This window comes from Phalaenopsis equestris, unplaced genomic scaffold (assembly GCF_001263595.1).
Source record: "Phalaenopsis equestris unplaced genomic scaffold, ASM126359v1 Scaffold000540, whole genome shotgun sequence".
Lineage (NCBI taxonomy): Eukaryota > Viridiplantae > Streptophyta > Magnoliopsida > Asparagales > Orchidaceae > Phalaenopsis > Phalaenopsis equestris.
In genome coordinates this window covers 1,550,183-1,568,617 of record NW_018164980.1, presented here as the reverse complement: position 1 = coordinate 1,568,617, position 18,435 = coordinate 1,550,183, and the positions used below count along the sequence as shown (strand labels likewise).

Sequence of the window (18,435 nt, the reverse complement as noted above, 5' to 3'; positions counted from 1 at the left end):
GGGTGCTTCTCGAATAGAGAAGCTGACGCCTATGTGCTGGTTTTGGGTGCATATGCGCCCATATAGGCGCTTGTTTACCGAAATTTTCGTGCATAGGCGCCAATTTTGGGCGTCTATGCTCCAGGGGCGGTTTGCAAGCGGGATTTGGTTTTAATTCTGAATTCGAGCAACAAAAATTGTAAATTTGCTATTTATTTCTTTGGTATTCTTCGACGAGAATCCCGGTGAAGGTGAGGAGTGTCGAATATGTGAATTTCCGTGATTAAGCGTGATTTTTTGCGTTGAATTGAAGAGGGAAGATTGTGGAGCGAGCCTTGTAAGTTTTATTTGTGTATGGAGAGAAAACTTGTGTGAGTTCTTTGTAAAACATTTTGTATTTCATAATGAAAAGATCTGGTGGTGTTGCTCTGTAGTTTTTTCTCGTTCTTAGGTTTTTTCATGTAAATTATTGTGTGTTTTTCCGGTTGCTTTGCTTGTGTTTCTATTTTAATTTTTGTTCCAGATTTTTATCGAATTAGTGCAACCCCATTATTCCGCCGCGTGTTTTTTTTTTAATTGATTCTAAGCCCCAATAAAGTTGAGAATTGTTCGTTGTGTGATTCCTATCAATCTTATGTGATAAGAAGATGTCCTTGAGATTTAAAATGTAAATTTTATAAAATCACAACTAGTCTAGAAATGTTTTTTGGATTCGAGCATTGGGCAAGAAAAAGTAGTTGATGTCTAATTTAATTGTGATAGAAATGAGAATACTAAGATAGTAATGTGACAAAATTAGAATTATAAATTGAAGCATGATTATATTACAAAAATTGCTGGAGTACATTTATTGATGATAAAACAAATAAAAATAGAATTAAATGATTTTCACATGTACAATATACGCTAGAAAATTTATCAATTAGATGAGTAGATGCAATTAATGCTAGAGGATTATAAACGAAAACAGATAGTCCTAAAATAACATGAATGCAGGAATTAGAACAATTTTTGAAGAATAGGTCTAACACCTTGGACAACACTTAAAAGGAACAAATAGAAAATAACAATTTGTAAAGCTAACGTCAAGTAGTGGGGATAAGGCTAATGATGATATTAATGTTTTTTAAGAATTGTGATTTGCAGTGGCTCCAATATCTGAATGAAAGAAATATTGTTGAAACTTTCTAGATTCTAAAATCTCTGCAAATGTCAATTAGTTTTCTGTTTTAACAGGTTTGCTTAAAAAATTTCCTCCACCAAATGTCTAGATATGAATGATTTCCTTTTATAATATTCTTGTAGGTCTGCTTTGGGGCATGCTTTTTGATGACTGACAAGAATTTAGACAAGCTGAACTCTCTTAGATGCTTACTTTTACTTAGATGATTATTGTTTAAAGGGAACCATGATAATTTACTGTTTAAATCACTTATCACTCATTTGCATAATTTTTTATAGATTATCCTTCTTGATTGGTTACAAGTTTCTGAATGTTCAGGTCTACAATTCAAACGATCATAGTCGCATTATCATTATCTGTGGTCCTGGTAATAATGGTGGTGACGGCCTTGTAGCTGCTCGCCATCTTCATCATTTTGGTTATCAGCCATTTGTTTGTTATCCGAAGCGTACAGCCAAGCCTCTATATTCAGGCTTAGTAACTCAGGTAGATATTGTTTCATTTGTAGCCACTTTTTTCTGGATATTATCAAATGAACCTTCTTTTACTAATGCAATTTTGTAGTTGGAATCTTTATCAATTCCATTCTTGTCAGTTGACGATCTACCTCGGAGTTTATCTGATCATTTTGACATTATTGTAGATGCAATATTTGGGTTTTCATTTCATGGTAAGCCAGCTCCATTATTCTTCTTGTCTTAAAAGTTTTGATCATTTGCATTGATGATTTTATTTTCAGTACAGATTGTTTTAGTTTATTATAACATGTTCCATGCTGATTTAGATTTTTCTTAGTACTTGTTTTTATTAATCTAAAATTAATTTTGAGTGATCTAACCACTACTTCAACTCCAAGTTAGGTCATTCTGGAATGAATGAAACTAGATTCTTAGAGATCTATGCATAAAAATGTGCAAATTTTTAAATGTTTCATGCTTTACTGCAGCAGCAAATTTGAAATGTTGGGATGAATTTGGTAAAGAAATTATTCTTGATAGATTCTAAATGCATCATGGATATAAAAACGTGATTTGATGTTATAGAATGAAAGATTTATTGAGTTAAGTCTATGTTTGATGAAAACCGCCTATGCAAAACTCATACCTTGATGAGAAAGGGTGAAGGCTAAGGTTAGGCTAACAACCATAGATAACACACTAACTCCAATGCTAAAATCAATGAAATAACTTTAAGTCAATGTCTAGTGTATGGTGCTTTGCAAAAGTGCCTCATTATGACATATCCCAGATGTAGTGGAGTGTGGTTAAAGTTTAATTAATACATAACTTTAACCTGCAATCATCATTACCATTTATAGTGAGTAGAGGGTAAGCGGTTAATATATAATGATATTAATTACAAATGATGTTCCCCATACTCATCATCATTAGCTTTATTGGAGCCCTTTAGAGTTGGTTTTATGAACTCTCTTCTCCCTTTCTTTTTGTTGAGTGCATATATGTTAATTATAATAGTGCGATATGCAGTGTTACTGCATAAAATTTATCAATGTTAGCTTTGATATACTCATTATACTTTGTAATTCATGCACTTTTTTATATTTTCATCTTTGTTAGTACATATTTTACCTTCTTAAATTATCTATGTTACCTTTTTTTGATTGATGCCACTCATGCTATCCCTTTAATAGAATCCGTTTTCAATATATACTCCGTTTTGGCACAATTTATTTTAATCAAATATCTCATTGATTATAAATTTGCTATCATTTACTTCTTTATTGTTTAGTGCTTCAATTCATATAGCCTAGTGCTCTAAGTATGGTTTTATAACTTTACCTTTATTTGCAATGATGCTTTCTTACATCATAGAACCGATGAGGTACTTTTTTAATTTTAATATTTATTGATAAATTCTATTATCATCTATCACTGTTTTTATATCATATACGATAATCTAATGCAATCACATCTTGGCATTGTCTAATTGACTAGCAATATTGATTGATGAACATCAATTTCACATATTTAAAATTGCATGCCATATAATTTATCTTTGTTTTAGTAATTACTAGCCCTTAACTCTTAAAAAAAATCCTCCATCCTTATTTTTGTTTACTCATGTCATGCCCTAATCTGGGATTTGAAATGTTTCAATACGGGAACATACAGTTGAACAATGATGAACAAAATTTTCTATTTTATTTTTTTGTAACAAACATTTAACCATCTCAAAAATAAATAAAAGATACATTACAAATTTGCAAATAAAATTAAACAAATAATAAATTGGTCTTAGTTCAGGGTGCCCACATCTTTTATAAATATTTCGTTCTCTATTACTAATCTTTAAAAAAAAATTTTAAACCTATAAGGTTAATTTAAAACAATAGTAAACTATAAAAACTAATGTGTATTAACTCTTCTAGATTATAGTAACACAATTAGACATAATAAATTAGTATAAAATAATAGATAATTTATTTTTTCAATAAGATTGTTCATAATGATTTTAAAGCATTCAATGTGTCTCACTATATCAATTACATAACTATATCCTTACACACACATACACGCAAACACACATTGACACACTAACACACACACATACTTACAGCCGTCATAGGAGTATTGTCTAAAATATGTATCAATCAAGAATATCAATAATTTCTTTTCTTTACATGCACGGGTGTCTTAGCGTACTTACTAGTACCATAAGAGGGTGAACTTCATCATGGTCAATATGCATATGCAAACATATTATACATTCATATCATTTATATACTCGTTTCATTCACTTATATACTTTATTTATTCTTAAATAATGTGCAATAGTATGTATTATTAAAAATATATCATTCCCAATGATATGACCAATAAATAAAATAACATATAAATTAGAAAAAAGCTTATGCAAATACCAATGACCACTAATGAAAAATGGATGAGAAGAAATAAAATATCACATAGGTTAAAGGTATGAATACTCAAATTGCTAAAAGTGTAAACAATATTCCTTGCTTTTGACGATGGGATTGACTCTTCATAACATGAAATCCTAGGTGAACTTAGGGCGGTGTTTGGCTGTTGCCCAGATTTACGTTTATAAGATTTATCAAATGTGCGGAATCCAGCTAGTTCACGATGGAGAGAGTAAGCATGTGAGAAACGGTGGCGTAAATCCGTGTAATTCGCTTGATAGTCAGATTTAATAAAATACTGATTTACTTAGCAGAGGAGACGAAAGGGAGATGGTCGAATTTAACAGACAGTTGGATTTAGTTTTCTCTCTTTTTGTTGTTTGGTTGGATTTAAGTGAAATTCATGGTTAAATCCTATTAAAAGTGTGCTACCAAACACACCCCAAAACAAAGTATAAGATTCCTATAATTATTCAAAATATTTGTTTTTATTAACTCTTGATTTGATTCATTCTATTGAAACTTAATATATAAATATAAATATGTTGAGTTTAATCGTATCACATATGTTATATTATTTTTAGGGTTGTGAAGTTAGCCCGAAGATTGTTAATCACTTGAAGATTGATTTGAAATCACTTGAAGGAATTTTGGCTCGGATCAAGATCGGATTGAAATAAATGAGCCGAGCTGCGAGCCAAAATTTTGGATCAAATTTTTCTCGAGTTGATTTTAAGCCAACCCCAACTCAGTTCGAAATCGAATCTTTAATAGCTTATATCTGTGAATTTAGTGAATTTCGTTCGAAGCTTGTTAATCGCTTAAAAATTGATTCGAAATTTGTCTCGGATCGAGATTAGATCGAAATTTGGCTTGGATCAAAATGAAACACATGAATTATCCTTAAATTTTCATGAAGAATTTTAGATCTCATTCACTAAGATGAAAAAATAGATACAATAAAATAAAGATCTGATACAAGATAACTCAACTAAGCTTTCTCCATCAACCGATATGAAATAACAATAAAAATAACACCACATTATGGAAAGTAATATAACTAAAACAACACATACCATCAAAAACATCAATACTTAACATAAAATACCTGGAATGATACGTCTATAACTTGAAAGAAAACACAACCACTCCTCGATTTCTATTAGCATCGGTATCAGTACCAACATCAACATTAACATCAACAATAGTAGTTTCTTCTAGTCTCTATGTGAAAGGGTATGAACACATGGTTGAACTGATTGTCATGGTTGACCATGAGTGGGAGATGAAGTTATTCACTCTATCATTCTTTCTCCACTTGTGGTATTCTGTGAAGGAGCTCCACTTAATTTTTGGTCTTCAGATGTCTTCTGGCCTATAAGGCAGTATCTAGCTATGTGATTAGGTTGACAACACCAATAACATGTATTGGAGCCCATCAAACATTGACCCATTGTAGCCTTCTACATTTGACACAAGAGACTACATTATTTCGAATCATGGCACTACTAGATCCACATGAACTGAACTTGGGCTTCTTCTCATTGGATTCCTTTGGTTAAGTCATGTGTTCTCCTTCATCCACTATTCTTATTGTATATTTACATATGCTTCTGAGTAAGCTAAAAATCAATCTCTACTCATCTGGCTCGCTCTACTAATACAGAGTAATCATCATTTCCAAAGCCACCAACAACCGTCTGATTGAATCCTTCATAAAAAACTTGTAACACTTTTCTTCTACAGTATTGATCAACTATGGTCTATATCTTATTAGTGCAGCAAATTCTGCTTCATATTGCATGACTATCTTCTCTCCATGCACCAATTTAATGACCTTGTCCCACATCTGTTTTTGAGTAGATAAGGACACAAAACTCTATCTAAGAAGTTTGACAAAATTCTCTGAATTTACCATCATGTTGAAATATCTCTTAGCCTGTCCTGACGCTACCCACGCTACCACCTTTCTGCGTATTCATCCATATGAAATATAACTAACGGTATTCTTCTTTCATTTGGATATTCCTTGCTATCTATTATCTTTTTTGTTCGCCTTAACCAATTCTTGGCTTCCAACAGATTTTTCAGCTCCCTTAAGCAAAGGTGGATGTAAATCTTAAATTTTCTTCAAATATTTATCCACAACAACGTTATCATTTCCATTAGGCTGTGATCTAGACTTCTAAACTAGGAGTGTCATCACTGCCATCATCTAGGATAGGTCATTTGTGTTCACAATTATAACAAGAAATACTTCCTCATTTCCTACTAAATTTCCCTCTTTTATAATCTTCGGTGTATCCATTTGCGTGATATAAAATAATTACTTGATTAAAGTTGACTTTCAACTTTCAATTTTCTTATATTAAATTTCTTATAATTACCTAGTGGCTCTTTCATTAAGGTTGTGTTGCTCCCAAACTTTGTGCTATGATATCACTTTTATTACGAACCAGTCTAGGGTTTGAAATTTTACAAGATAGGAATAGACAGACGAACGGTGATAAACAAAATCTTTTATTCTTTTGTTCTCTAACTAATGGTTAATCATCTAAAAGATAAATGCAAGTGCCATTACAATTTGAAAATTAAAATTAAACAAATGATAAATTTATTCTAGTTTAGGTTTTCTATATTTTTTATAACATTCCATTCTTTATTACTCATATTTAAACAAAATTTTTAAATATGAAAATTTTAATTTGGAACAATAATGAGCTGCAAAAGTCATTTAGTACTAATTCTTTTAAGTTATAATAATATAATAAAAAAATAATATGCATGCTAACCAAATATATAATAAGTCAGTATATAACATTTGATGGTTTACTTTTTCAATAAGATCGTTCATGATAATTTAAAACATTCAACGTAGTGCTACTAATGCAATTATGCAAAATAGCTGAGAAGAAAAAAGATATTACAATAGGGTAAAAGTACATGCACTCACCTTGCTATTCAACGTGTAAACAATATTCCTTGCTTGTGACAATGAAACTAACTCTTCATAATGTGAAATCCTATTTGTGAACCCAAAACAAAGTTTGAAATTCTTATAATTATTCAAAATATTTCTTTCTATTAACTCGTGATTTGATTTATTACACTATAACTTAATATATAAATATAAATATGTTAAATTACTTAATATTTATCTAACCACATATATTATATTAATTTGATATTTAACATATTTATCACAATGTAAATATATTAATTTTTATTCAAATTTAAATATTTTTGTAGTTTTTTATTAATTAAATTGCCCAAAATGCATATTATAAAAAAACCAAAAGTAAATAAGAGAAATCTCTCTCGTGCGGGATGCGTAATGCAGAACGCGGCAACGTCAAACTGCCAAATCGATTGCATGAACCATTTCATGCTAAGGGCGGAGAGTGGTTGCACGATCCTTCCTTAAGGGTGAATTGTCGCCTAACCGAGAGGGCCCACCCTTAGCTATCCTAGTAGTATTTCTATGTTGTTTTCCTGTGTTTAGGTTAGTTTTTGCTTTCAAGTTTCTTTTAGAATAGTCTTCGACGTCCAATTTTCCCTCTGGGGCTATATATGAAAGTGAGAAGGTTTTCCAGTTATAACTCATCTCGAGGTTGTGTTTATTTATCGCTTCTTGTTGCCCAAACCTCTCTTCTATTTCCGCCAACCTCATGGTCGTTGTCGTCACTCGGACACAACCTCCTTGTTGTTTCCTTGCAGCCGAACATCCTTCCATGCTAACTCCAACTCGCTGCCACCCTTTTCAACCATCTCTAGCTTGTTGTTGACCATCCAAACACCCATATACTTGCTTTTGCCCCTTTTACAGCTACCTCTATCTCGCTGCCGCCCCTTCCAACCACCTCCAACCTGCTGCCTCCCCCTTCTAGCCACTTGCGACTGGCTGCCACCCCTCCAGCCACCCCCAACCTGTTGCCGCCCCATTCCAACCATCTACAACTTGTTGTCGCTCTTCTAGCCACCTCCAATCTGCTTTAATTACTATTTCTCTTTAAATCATGACACCTTTGTCTTTACCCTCTGCCCTAGTTCATTCGTATTATGTCTTTGTTATTTTCTAGTTTCAAGTGTCTTTGATTGTAACCTCTATTTGTTTTTGAGTAATAATATTTATTTTCCCTATTGTGAATTGGGTTAACTCCGATATCATTTAGTATCAGAGCCAGCCTAAACCTACTCCTATCCTAGGGTTTCTAGCATCCATCCTACCCAAGCTAATCTCCACCCTTTTGACCTATCCACTTCTAAAACCTAATAGGCCGTCGTGAAGGAAATTACCGGAAGCTGATCAGGACTTTACCATGGGCAAAATACAATGATTACTCTGCCAACTGCTACAATGGCTTAAGGTCATTGAGGAAAAGACCATGGGTGAGGTTACCGTTGATCGTGATCGTGAGATCCGTGGAGAAGAGCCAGAAGAACAACTAAACCCCTTTCATAGGGATAACTTCAAGGAAGAGAAGAATCGACCTAGGCGTTTCAGAATTTTGTATCAGAGAAGGTCGAGATATGAAGTGCCTACTGGACGGCATAAGATTTGGGTGTTAAGGTGAACCTATTGGACTTCAATAGGAGGATGAATTTGGATTATTTTCTCAAGTGCATGTAGACTGTTGAGCGATCTTTGAACACAAGAATGTGTTTGATGACAGAATAGTGAAACTAGCCTCCATCAAACTTGCGAAAAATGCTTCTATGTGGTGGGAGAACCTGTAAAGGGGGAGATAGAGGGAACGACAAGACAAAATCACTTCTTAGGAGAAAATGAAGAAGACGATACAACAACAGTATATATCCTTGCATTAATGCCGGGATATTTTCATGAAACTCTACTATCTGCAGCAAAATGAGCTATTAGTGGAGGATAACATGACAGAATTTATGCAACATAAGCTGAGCTGTGAAATGGAAGAGATGGATGAGCACTTCATTGCTAGATATATGGGACGCCTAAAGCCCGCCCACCATCAGTAATGTGGTCTAACTATAAATCCACTGGACACTGAGAGATGTTTATACCTTAATGCTGAAAATGGAGAGACAACATAAGCGACAAAGGTACTTGCCTCAATTCAGACAAACCCCTATAGCTGGAGTCCTTGGCAGGAGCATGCCTGTTGTAGTGGGTAGGATTGGACGGGAAAATGACAAGGTAGATTAGAGGGGGAAGCAGCCTGAGAAGTGCAGCACACTTGATACATTTCTAACCCAAAAATGTTTCCAATGCCACAGATAAAGCCACATTGTCCTCAGCTGCCCAACAAGCTGAGTGGTGCCATTCACTGAACAGGGTGCCATGGAGGACGTGAGTAATGAAGCAACTGAGGATCAGAGTGAGAAATACTATCTCTAGGGAGATGAAGGGGAAATGCTAGTTGTAAGAAGAGTTCTACAGACAGGACTAGAAAGGGATCGCTCGTGGTTGAGACACAATATCTTCCGCACCAGGTGTGCGGTGAGAGGGAAAGTTTGTAGCCTCATTAATTGGGGAAGTTGTGAGAATGTGATCTTTGCTTTTACGGTGAAGTTAGATTTGGCTACACATAAACACTTCCAGCCCTATTCTTGATGTGGTTGAAGAAAGGAAACAAGATTCTAGTGAATTGGCAGTGCTAGTCGAGTTTTCTATTAGGATCAACTATAAGACTAGGTTTGGTGTGACGTGGTGCCCATGAATGCCTCCCACATCCTGTTGGGGAGGTCGTGGCAATTCGTTCTCAAGGCGCAACAGGACAGATTCAATAACACTTACACGTTCACGAAGGAGGGGAAACACATTGTTCTCTTATCCTTTAATGATTCTGGAGGAGCATCTACATCTTTCGGGGATAAGTCTGATGTCCCATGTGGTTCTTTTTTGTAGTCAATTCGAGAAGACCCAGTGGCGTTGACCTTATCTTCATAGAGGTGTCTGGGAGGATGCAAATTCTTTAGAGATGGTCCAGCTATTGTCAGCTGAGTTTTAGGAGGTGATGATCGACAACCTACTAGAGTGTTTTTTGCCTCGGAGGGATATCCAACATGCCATAAATTTTATCTCTGGGTCAGCATTGCCAAATAGACACGCATATAGGCTGATGTCGACGAAGTACGAGAAGTTACAATGACAAGTGCAATATCTCATTATTAGGAGATTGGTGAGAGTATCATTCCATGCATTGTTCTCGTACTGATGGTACCCAAGAAGGACAACTCATGGAGAATGTGTATCGATAGTTGAGCTATCAACATGATCATCATCAAATGTTGGTTCCCTATCCCTTGCTTGAACATATTTGTCTACAACAGTTCAAAGGAGGAGCACTTGCAGCATTTGAAGCAGGTTTTCGAGGTTTTGCGGTCGGAGAAACTGTCTGCCCAACCAAAGAAGTGTCACTTCCTGATGATTGCAAGTATATTTTTTAGGTTATATTGTATCCGGTACAGGCATTCACATGGACCCTACAAAGATAAAGACAATCATGTTGAGGTAGTTTTTGGGGTTAACATCCTTCTACATGCGATTGTCGGCCGTCATACGGCTGGATGCGGTTTAATTTAGTGTAATATAGTATTTAGAAATTAGGTATTTTAATTTAAAGAAAATGGGGTCAAACTTAACCCATTAATTCCTATAGTTTGGATAATCAAGTCAACTACGAGTAATGTACCACCCTGAAAGGTAATACATTACTTGATGGTAAGCTCATTTGAATAAACTATAGAAATAAATGATTTCCGTTTGATCTGCAAGTTTGCATGATGACCGACAAATTCTCCTATTCGATATGGGAGTCAAAGAGGGTTTATTTTAAGTCTGTGTTCTTTTAAGTTCCCTAATGACAAGCCCTTATAGTTAATTACATCTTAAATGAATAGATCACTTAAGAAAACTCTCGATAAAAATCAGGAATCTTTTGTTTTCATGAACTCAAAAGGAAAGGTTTTCAACTAACATGATTGTGAAATTTTCAATAGAAATTTGTTTAAAGGTGAAATATTTTATTTTTAGAATCAAAGGTAGAAGAGTAGGAGAAATTAAAGGTCCAGGATATGTTCTTAGTAATCTCCTAAACTATCATATTGTTTGACTTAATTTAGGATGATATTAATGTAAGTTAATTCTTGTCAGTTTTATTAATTAGGGCTTAAATTTGTATAATGATGATTTACACAAAAAAACTAGAAAGATAGAAGGTTTTACGTCGAGTGACTACCTCAGAATTCTAAAACAAGTTATGACATGCTGCATATCGGGACTATGCAGGAGCCTGACAAAAAAAGAGGTTTTATGTCATAAAAGACAGTCTCGAAATCCTAAGGACTATTATTTAAACTAAAGAAAGGTCTTGAACGAGCTGTTCACAAAGTCTGCCCCAAGTTCCTTATTGAAGTGCCTTCAAGTCTTCAGGTCATCCGATCTTATTATTAAAAGTTTTATTTGTTTTGATAATTTTATAGTGAATTAATTAAAGAGTAGTGGATGTTTAGTTCAAACCTAGGCCAATGCTAAGTTCAATTAAGTTAAGTAATTCTCTAGTATTATGATTTCTAGGTTCTCCTTGATTTAAACAACTTTTATTCATTTATTATTTGTCCTTAACACATGTTTTCTATGTTTGATAAATGTAGTAAAAAATCATGCATTGTAATATAAGACAACAAATAAAGAAAATAAATAATATTTTATTAGATTAATTATTAAATTTAATGAATTAACTAGTGACAACTCAGTCAAGATGTCTATGACCCCGTCGTCCCGGGACGCCGGGTGCTCTAGTTTACTTAGTCTGAAAGGTGGTTGTCCACCAGGACTGAAAGATTCTTGTGAAAGATTCTTGTCAACATCCAACATCCACAAAATGCATCGTTCAATAAATCTTCGTAAACTAGAACAAAAATGGGGTTTAAGTTGTGTTATGTGATCTTTGTGATTAAGTTTTAATTGATCCTTGAGTTACTTTATCGATTTTAGGGTTGAAATATTTTAGGTTGTTTACACATTGTTGTCGGATTTTAAGTGTTTTATTTTAATTATTTTTATTCACTTGTTATTATTTATGTGAACTTGACGACTTTAAAGCTGACCTAACCTCATAGTCATGCTTTAAAACCTTGTTGCATTTGGTTTGGTTTAAGTTTAAGTTTTAATATGTTTTATGTAAATTAATATGAAGTTTTAATATGTTTTATGTAAATTTTACCCATTCCAATGTGTTTTATTTTATTTCTTAATTGATGTTCAAGTTGAGGGGTTTAAGTTTAACTTAGGTTTAAGATTACACCTAAAAGGCTCTCCTATGTTCAACATACGGGTTAGGTTCTAACCTAAGGTTTAACCTAAGGTGGTTCTAACCTAAGGTTTAGGATAGGTTTAGCTTAAGGCTAAGCTATGATTCAGGTTTATTTTACCTAAAGATTAGGGTTGGATTAGGGTTAACTAATCATATTGATTTAAGGTTAACTAAACTAAAGTTTAGGTTAACTAATCATATTGGTTTAGGGTTAACTAACCTAAGGTTTAGGTTAACTAATTCTATTGGTTTATGAGTAACTAACCTAAAGTTTAGGTTAACTAATTCTACGGATTAGAGTTAACTAACCTAAGGTTTAGGTTAACCAATCCTATTGGTTTAGGGCTAACTAACCCTAGGTTTAGATTAACCAATCCTATTGATTTATGATTAACTAACCCAAGGTTTAGGTTTATTAATCCTATTAGTTTAGGGTTAGCTAACCGAAGGCTTAGGTTAACTAATCTTATTGGTTTATGGTTAACTAACCTAAGGTTTAGGTTAACTAATCCTATTAGTTTAGGTTTAAGTTAACTAATTCTATTGGTTTAAAGTTAACTAATCTAGGGTTTAGATTGACTAATCTTAGTAGTTAGGATCACTAATCCTAATGGTCTAGGTTAAGACTAACCTAAGATTAATGTTTAGTTTATGATGAACCTAATGTGTAGGTTAAACTAAACTGAAGTTCATGTTGACTAACCCTAAACTCCAAGAAGTTCGGTCTAAATTAAATGATTGTATGGCTTAAATCTCAAGTTTAAAATGATCCAACTATTCAAATTGGACTCAGCTAAATGTTAAGTTTACTCAGGCTAGACTCGAGCTAAAGACTGACTCGCCTAAAATCTTAAATGATTAAAATTGAACTAATGGGTGATTGACTCATTCCTTGGGTTGGCTGACCAGGTCTGTAATCAGATTGAACCGGACCTAAAGAGAAATTGACTAGGTTGGACTTGGGTTGAGCTTGGGCTAGGTAAACTTAACCTAAATTAAACCCGAACCATAATTAATGTGTTTTAATTATAAAAATTATTTTACACGTGATTTTAAAATTTTTAAACCTCTGTTTATGGTCAAATGTTCAATCAGAGAGAGTTTTACAATTTTTATAATTTTTATAATTTTTAATTTACATAATTATGTCGCTTTGTTTAAAAATCAAAATACAAATATAGAGACATTAAGATGACTTAGAAAAATCAGAGAAATTTTCCACAAGGCCATTTAATATCACTGCCAAAATGATATATTTTTCTCATTTATATTTTAATTTTTATGATTTAAATATTTCAAAACTTCAAAAATTAATTTAAAAATATTTATTTAGTGAAAAATCATGATTTTAATTTTAAAAAAATCTTTTCATTTTCCTAAGTTTATAACATGTTTTGGTTTATTTTTTTGAGTTTTATATAAAAAGTTATGTAGTTTTGAAGTTAAGTCATAATTTATGAAATTAAGAAAAAAAAAGAAAATAATCCCGAATTTTCTCCTTCTCCCTCGCGCGACACCTGCGACACACGCAGAGAGGAAACTGACAGCTGAAATCTCCCGGGCTTCGTTCTCCTCCGATTATCAACCAAATTTCGCGTTCTTGGGCTCGTTTTGTTTAGCTCGAAGAATAGATCATATCATACGGATACTATGGTGTTTTGTGATATATTTTTTTATCTGGAAGAGAGAATAATTCGAGATCATCGTTTTGATTTAAGACATATATTTGAGCCTAAGAGATTTGTCCTCAATTAGGTTTGAATAAATAAACTTCCTTGAGCGTATCCAACTTCTTGCGGCGTCGATTTGATGTGATTTTTGCGTCGGGAAGTTTGCCGGAGTTGGCTCAACTTCGCTTGGAGGCGTTAACAGCCGTGAGAATTTATGAGTATGGGGGAGTTTCAATTTGGGCGAGTTTCAGAAGAGTTTTTCGTATAAAATTGAAAGATAGATGTGAGTTTTAGAGGGTTTTGTCGGCACCAACGGTTAAGGATGAAGATGGTTGTTCAGGTCAAGGGCTACAAATTTTGTTAAGGATAAAGATGGTTTGGGAGGCTCTATGGAAAGTTAGCTAGCTCTCTTATGTTCCTCCTCCATTTGTGTTTTAAGCTTTTCATGAGTATGGGGGAGGAGAGCTGTTGTAGAAAGGGGGCTAAGGTGGAAGGATTTGGTTGGCTTAGGGTGTGGGTGAAGCCATAGGTCAGTCAGAGATAGGGTGGCTACTCTTTTGGTTTTTAGTGTGCTCTAGTCCAATCAAGAGTAAATTGAAATCTTCCCTCATGCCTCCATGCTTTCTCCTTGGATTTGGAAGTCAAATGACAGCTGGGTTTAGCCAAAATTAAAGCCTAATTCTTTAGCAAAGAGCTGATGGGAATGAGGTGGATTGATGAGCTTGTGCCACCTCAAAATCCCTCATGATGACATTGGTGGAAAAGTAAAAAAAAGAAGCTTAGCGTTTGAATTTATGAGCTTAAGGGCTAAGCAAACCCAACCCTCTCATGACAATGATTTAGAGATTAAAATAAGCCCCTAAACTAAGGCCCACTACAGGCCACAAGGGCTAGCCCAAAGGCAAGGAGATTGGGTTCAAATGTGAGCATGAAAAGGGTTCATGTGCATGATATTTCCATCGTATGAATATGGTGTATATGACCACCAAAATGATTTAATTTTTGAATGAGAATGTTCATGATTATATGAATTATAATGAGGATGTGACTTAATATGATCTTGATCCCTAATTATATGAAATTGAAGGGAATAATCTCAAAATATAAGCCATATGAGGGGTGATTTTCATGAAAAAAATGAATGGTGCAATTTTGTTAAAATTTTTGAATGATGATGTTTATGATGATGTAAAATATGATTAGAATAAGTTTTATGCAAATTTGAGATCATTTGATATAAAAATCGATGATTTAATCAGATTTCAAAATTTCCCCGAGAGGGGTGAAATTTGAACATGAGGTCTATGAATTGATGATCTGATTGGCCGAGAACATGTAAATTTGTGTTAGGGATATCCTAAGCACTCACCATGATGAATTTGACATGATTTTGAAGAAATTTGAATATAATTATGCCATGCACAAGGAGGCCTGAAAAATAGAGCTTTGAACATGAAGTGTATGAAATCATGATGTGATTGACCAAACTCCTATAAAGTAATGTTAAGAACATTATAAAACACCACCACACCAAATTTGGAGTGATTTGGACTTCAATTGATGCATGAATGAATGTGATCAAGATATGTGCAAAAAAACCTATAAAAACAAGTTTGTCATATGATCACCATGATATGACATTGGGCATAACCAAAATTATGTATTTTTAGGTAAAACAAGATTTTAAATTTCAATGACCAAAATTTGGGATTAATTGGAGGTTGTTTGGATTTGGGTTCAATTTGCGTTAATTTGGCTAAACAAGTCAAAAATTAATTCAAAAGGGCATTTGGGTAATTTTGGTCAATTTTAGTCAAAGTGGTCAAAAGTTTGATTGAAAGACTTTAGGTGGTTCAGGAAGAAATTTGTAGCCAAACGACAGTTTCTGGGGTCATTTTCGATCAATGTGGAAGCATTTTTTTAAGTATTTATTATTTTGGCGTCGAGGTGCCAAAAATTGTCCGAAAGTATGTCAATATTACAGTCAAAATTCTCAGGAAGACATAAGAAATGATTTGCGTGATTTTCAGGACTTATCAGTGACTCTGAGAGATTTTGGAAAAATTGATTTTTTGGGGTATTTTCGTAATTTTTTAGGAAAATTGGGAATTCTTGCAATTTTTGGGTTCCAAATGGTCTAAATGATAATATAATATGGTTTGAAGTGGATTTTGTGATTCAATGATAGTCTTGGGGAATTTAGAAGCATCAGAATATTCAAGTAGAATATTCAAGTGGGGTATCAGAATATTCAAGTGGGGTATTTTAGGGGAAACTAGGTTCAAATAATTTTGGTCAGCCCCATGGATGTAATGATTGCTACATTTTGATATGAAAATGTAATGTTTATGATGATCACGGTGATTATGAATGATGATGCAATGTATTGAAGTCCAAAAATGTATAAAATAATGTAAGTCTTTCTTATGGTCCATAGGTCCTATAGGAATTCTCATCAGGGTTCCCTTATGTAATCTCAAATTTTTGTATTAACGATTATTGATTACATATATAATCAACATAGAAAATACATATTTGGTTGAAATGTCTAAGGAGAAGGTGAAACTATTTCTAAAAAACTAAGTTAGTCATTAGGAAAGTCCTAAGGCTAGATCCTAGTCCATAAAGAAAAGACCCAAAACTCTCACCCAAAAGTGAGGTCAACAGCGATTGATCAGGAGTTTCAACATCATTACAAATATTATGATAGAGCTTTTGAAGGGAGAGAAGTTCCAGTGGATAGATGTATCCTAGTCCAATTTTGGAACCTTGAATGAGAAGCTGATGCAGGCCTCAATGTTAACTTTACCATACTTCAGTCAGCTGTTTGAGGAGTGTGGTGCTTCTAACGTGGGGTTCAGAGCCCGGGAGGACACCCTATAACCTTCTTCAGTGAGAAGGTGAATGAGTCTTAGAGAAAGTTCTCAACATACGACAAGGAGTTATGTGTCATTGTGAGAGCTCTTTACCGCTGGAGTCATTACCTGCTGACAAGCAAGTTCATTTTGTCATGGATCATGGGGCAAACATGCGTCTTGGGTTGAGTTCTTGGCAGCATTTCAGTTTGTGATTAAGCATAAGGCGGGAAGTCAGAATCGGGTAGTAGATGCTTTGAGTCGCCTCCATTTGTTGCTTACCTCCATGGAAGCCAAAGTTGTAGGATTTTAGGCGGTGAAGGAGTTGTATGAGATTGATGAGGATTTCAGGGAGATCTGGGGACAGTGTCAGGAGAGACTCATGGGACAGTACCGCAGAGCAGATGACCACCTATTCCACCAGAACAAACTGTGTATTCCCAGATATCGTTAAGAGAGTTTATCATTCAGAAAAGTTTCAACAGAGGATTTGCAGGACATTTCGATAGAGACAAGACCCTCTTATTAGTGAAGGAACCTTTTGTTGGCTTATATTAACTCTGAATGTGGAGTGGTATGTCAGGCAATGCAGAGTTTGTCACCTGGCCAAATCCAGAGGGCAAAATGCAATGCTTTACATACCGTTTACAACACTCGAGGCTCTGTGGGTGGATTTTAGTATAGATTTTTTAGGGGTCTCCTAAGGACACAACAAAATAATGATTCAGTGATGATCGTGGTTAACAAGTCCTTGAAGATGGTGTTTCCGTTCATTTTTCTCTTTTTTATTTTAAAAAGGAGTCGCCAGCTTGTCGATCGTCGTATACTTCCCCTATTCAAAGAAGTCTCCCTCCCGAACCATATAAATGATTCGAAGAGGAGAGGAATCAAATAAGAAGGGACATACGACAAAGTGACAAACAAGAGAAAAAGTAAAACGTGGAGAGTCTATGTATGATAAACCTCGCAAGGATAGGTCAAGAATGTCCGCCCAAATAAGATCGGGCGAAGACACCTTAAACCAATATCCGCGAAAGAAGTATCTACATAGACTACCCATAACCAGAGAGTCAGGTGTATTTACCTGTTTCTGGGGTCAAGAGCACTCCCAGAGGAACGTGTTCCTACTGGTTAATTACATCTTGGGGGATACCCAAGAATACTCTCGATAAAAGGAGTTTCGCTTCATATTATCATAAACCTGGGGTATAAGCAATCAAAGGAAGGTTATTCCGTGTGGGAACAGTCCCAATACTTCAAAGCTCACACTAAGTCATCGGGCAGAGAGTGAGTCTCTCACATCCCGAAATAGGTAGCGGCTCATCGGCACATGGGGCCCACGAAATAATCTAAATCATCTTGACGGGGATATCCCAATACGTCAAAGCACGTCCGGGCCAAAGGGCAGAGGACAAATCGTCGTATCCCAAATGGGCGGCAGCTCATCGGCATCGGGCCGTCAAGGTGATATCAACGAGGTCAAGGAGTGACAGGGCTAAAAGGGGCTCAACAAAAAGGCAAGGAAAAGTAATCCTAAAAGGTAGAGGTAACTGGGTCGGGGTACCACGGACCC

The 18,435-nt window shown here is 34.7% G+C and overlaps 1 protein-coding gene across 1 annotated transcript in view; it reads left to right on the top strand.

Annotated features, from left to right (window-relative positions):
• The window catches only part of LOC110029011 (pyridoxine/pyridoxamine 5'-phosphate oxidase 1, chloroplastic), a 52,927-nt gene that overhangs the window by 5,718 nt on the left and 28,774 nt on the right, over positions 1–18,435 (top strand). Inside the window, exons 3-4 of the mRNA XM_020731106.1 lie at positions 1,481–1,648; positions 1,727–1,832. Of these exons, the coding sequence (XP_020586765.1) occupies positions 1,481–1,648; positions 1,727–1,832 (274 nt within the window). The remainder of the gene's footprint in view (positions 1–1,480; positions 1,649–1,726; positions 1,833–18,435) is intronic.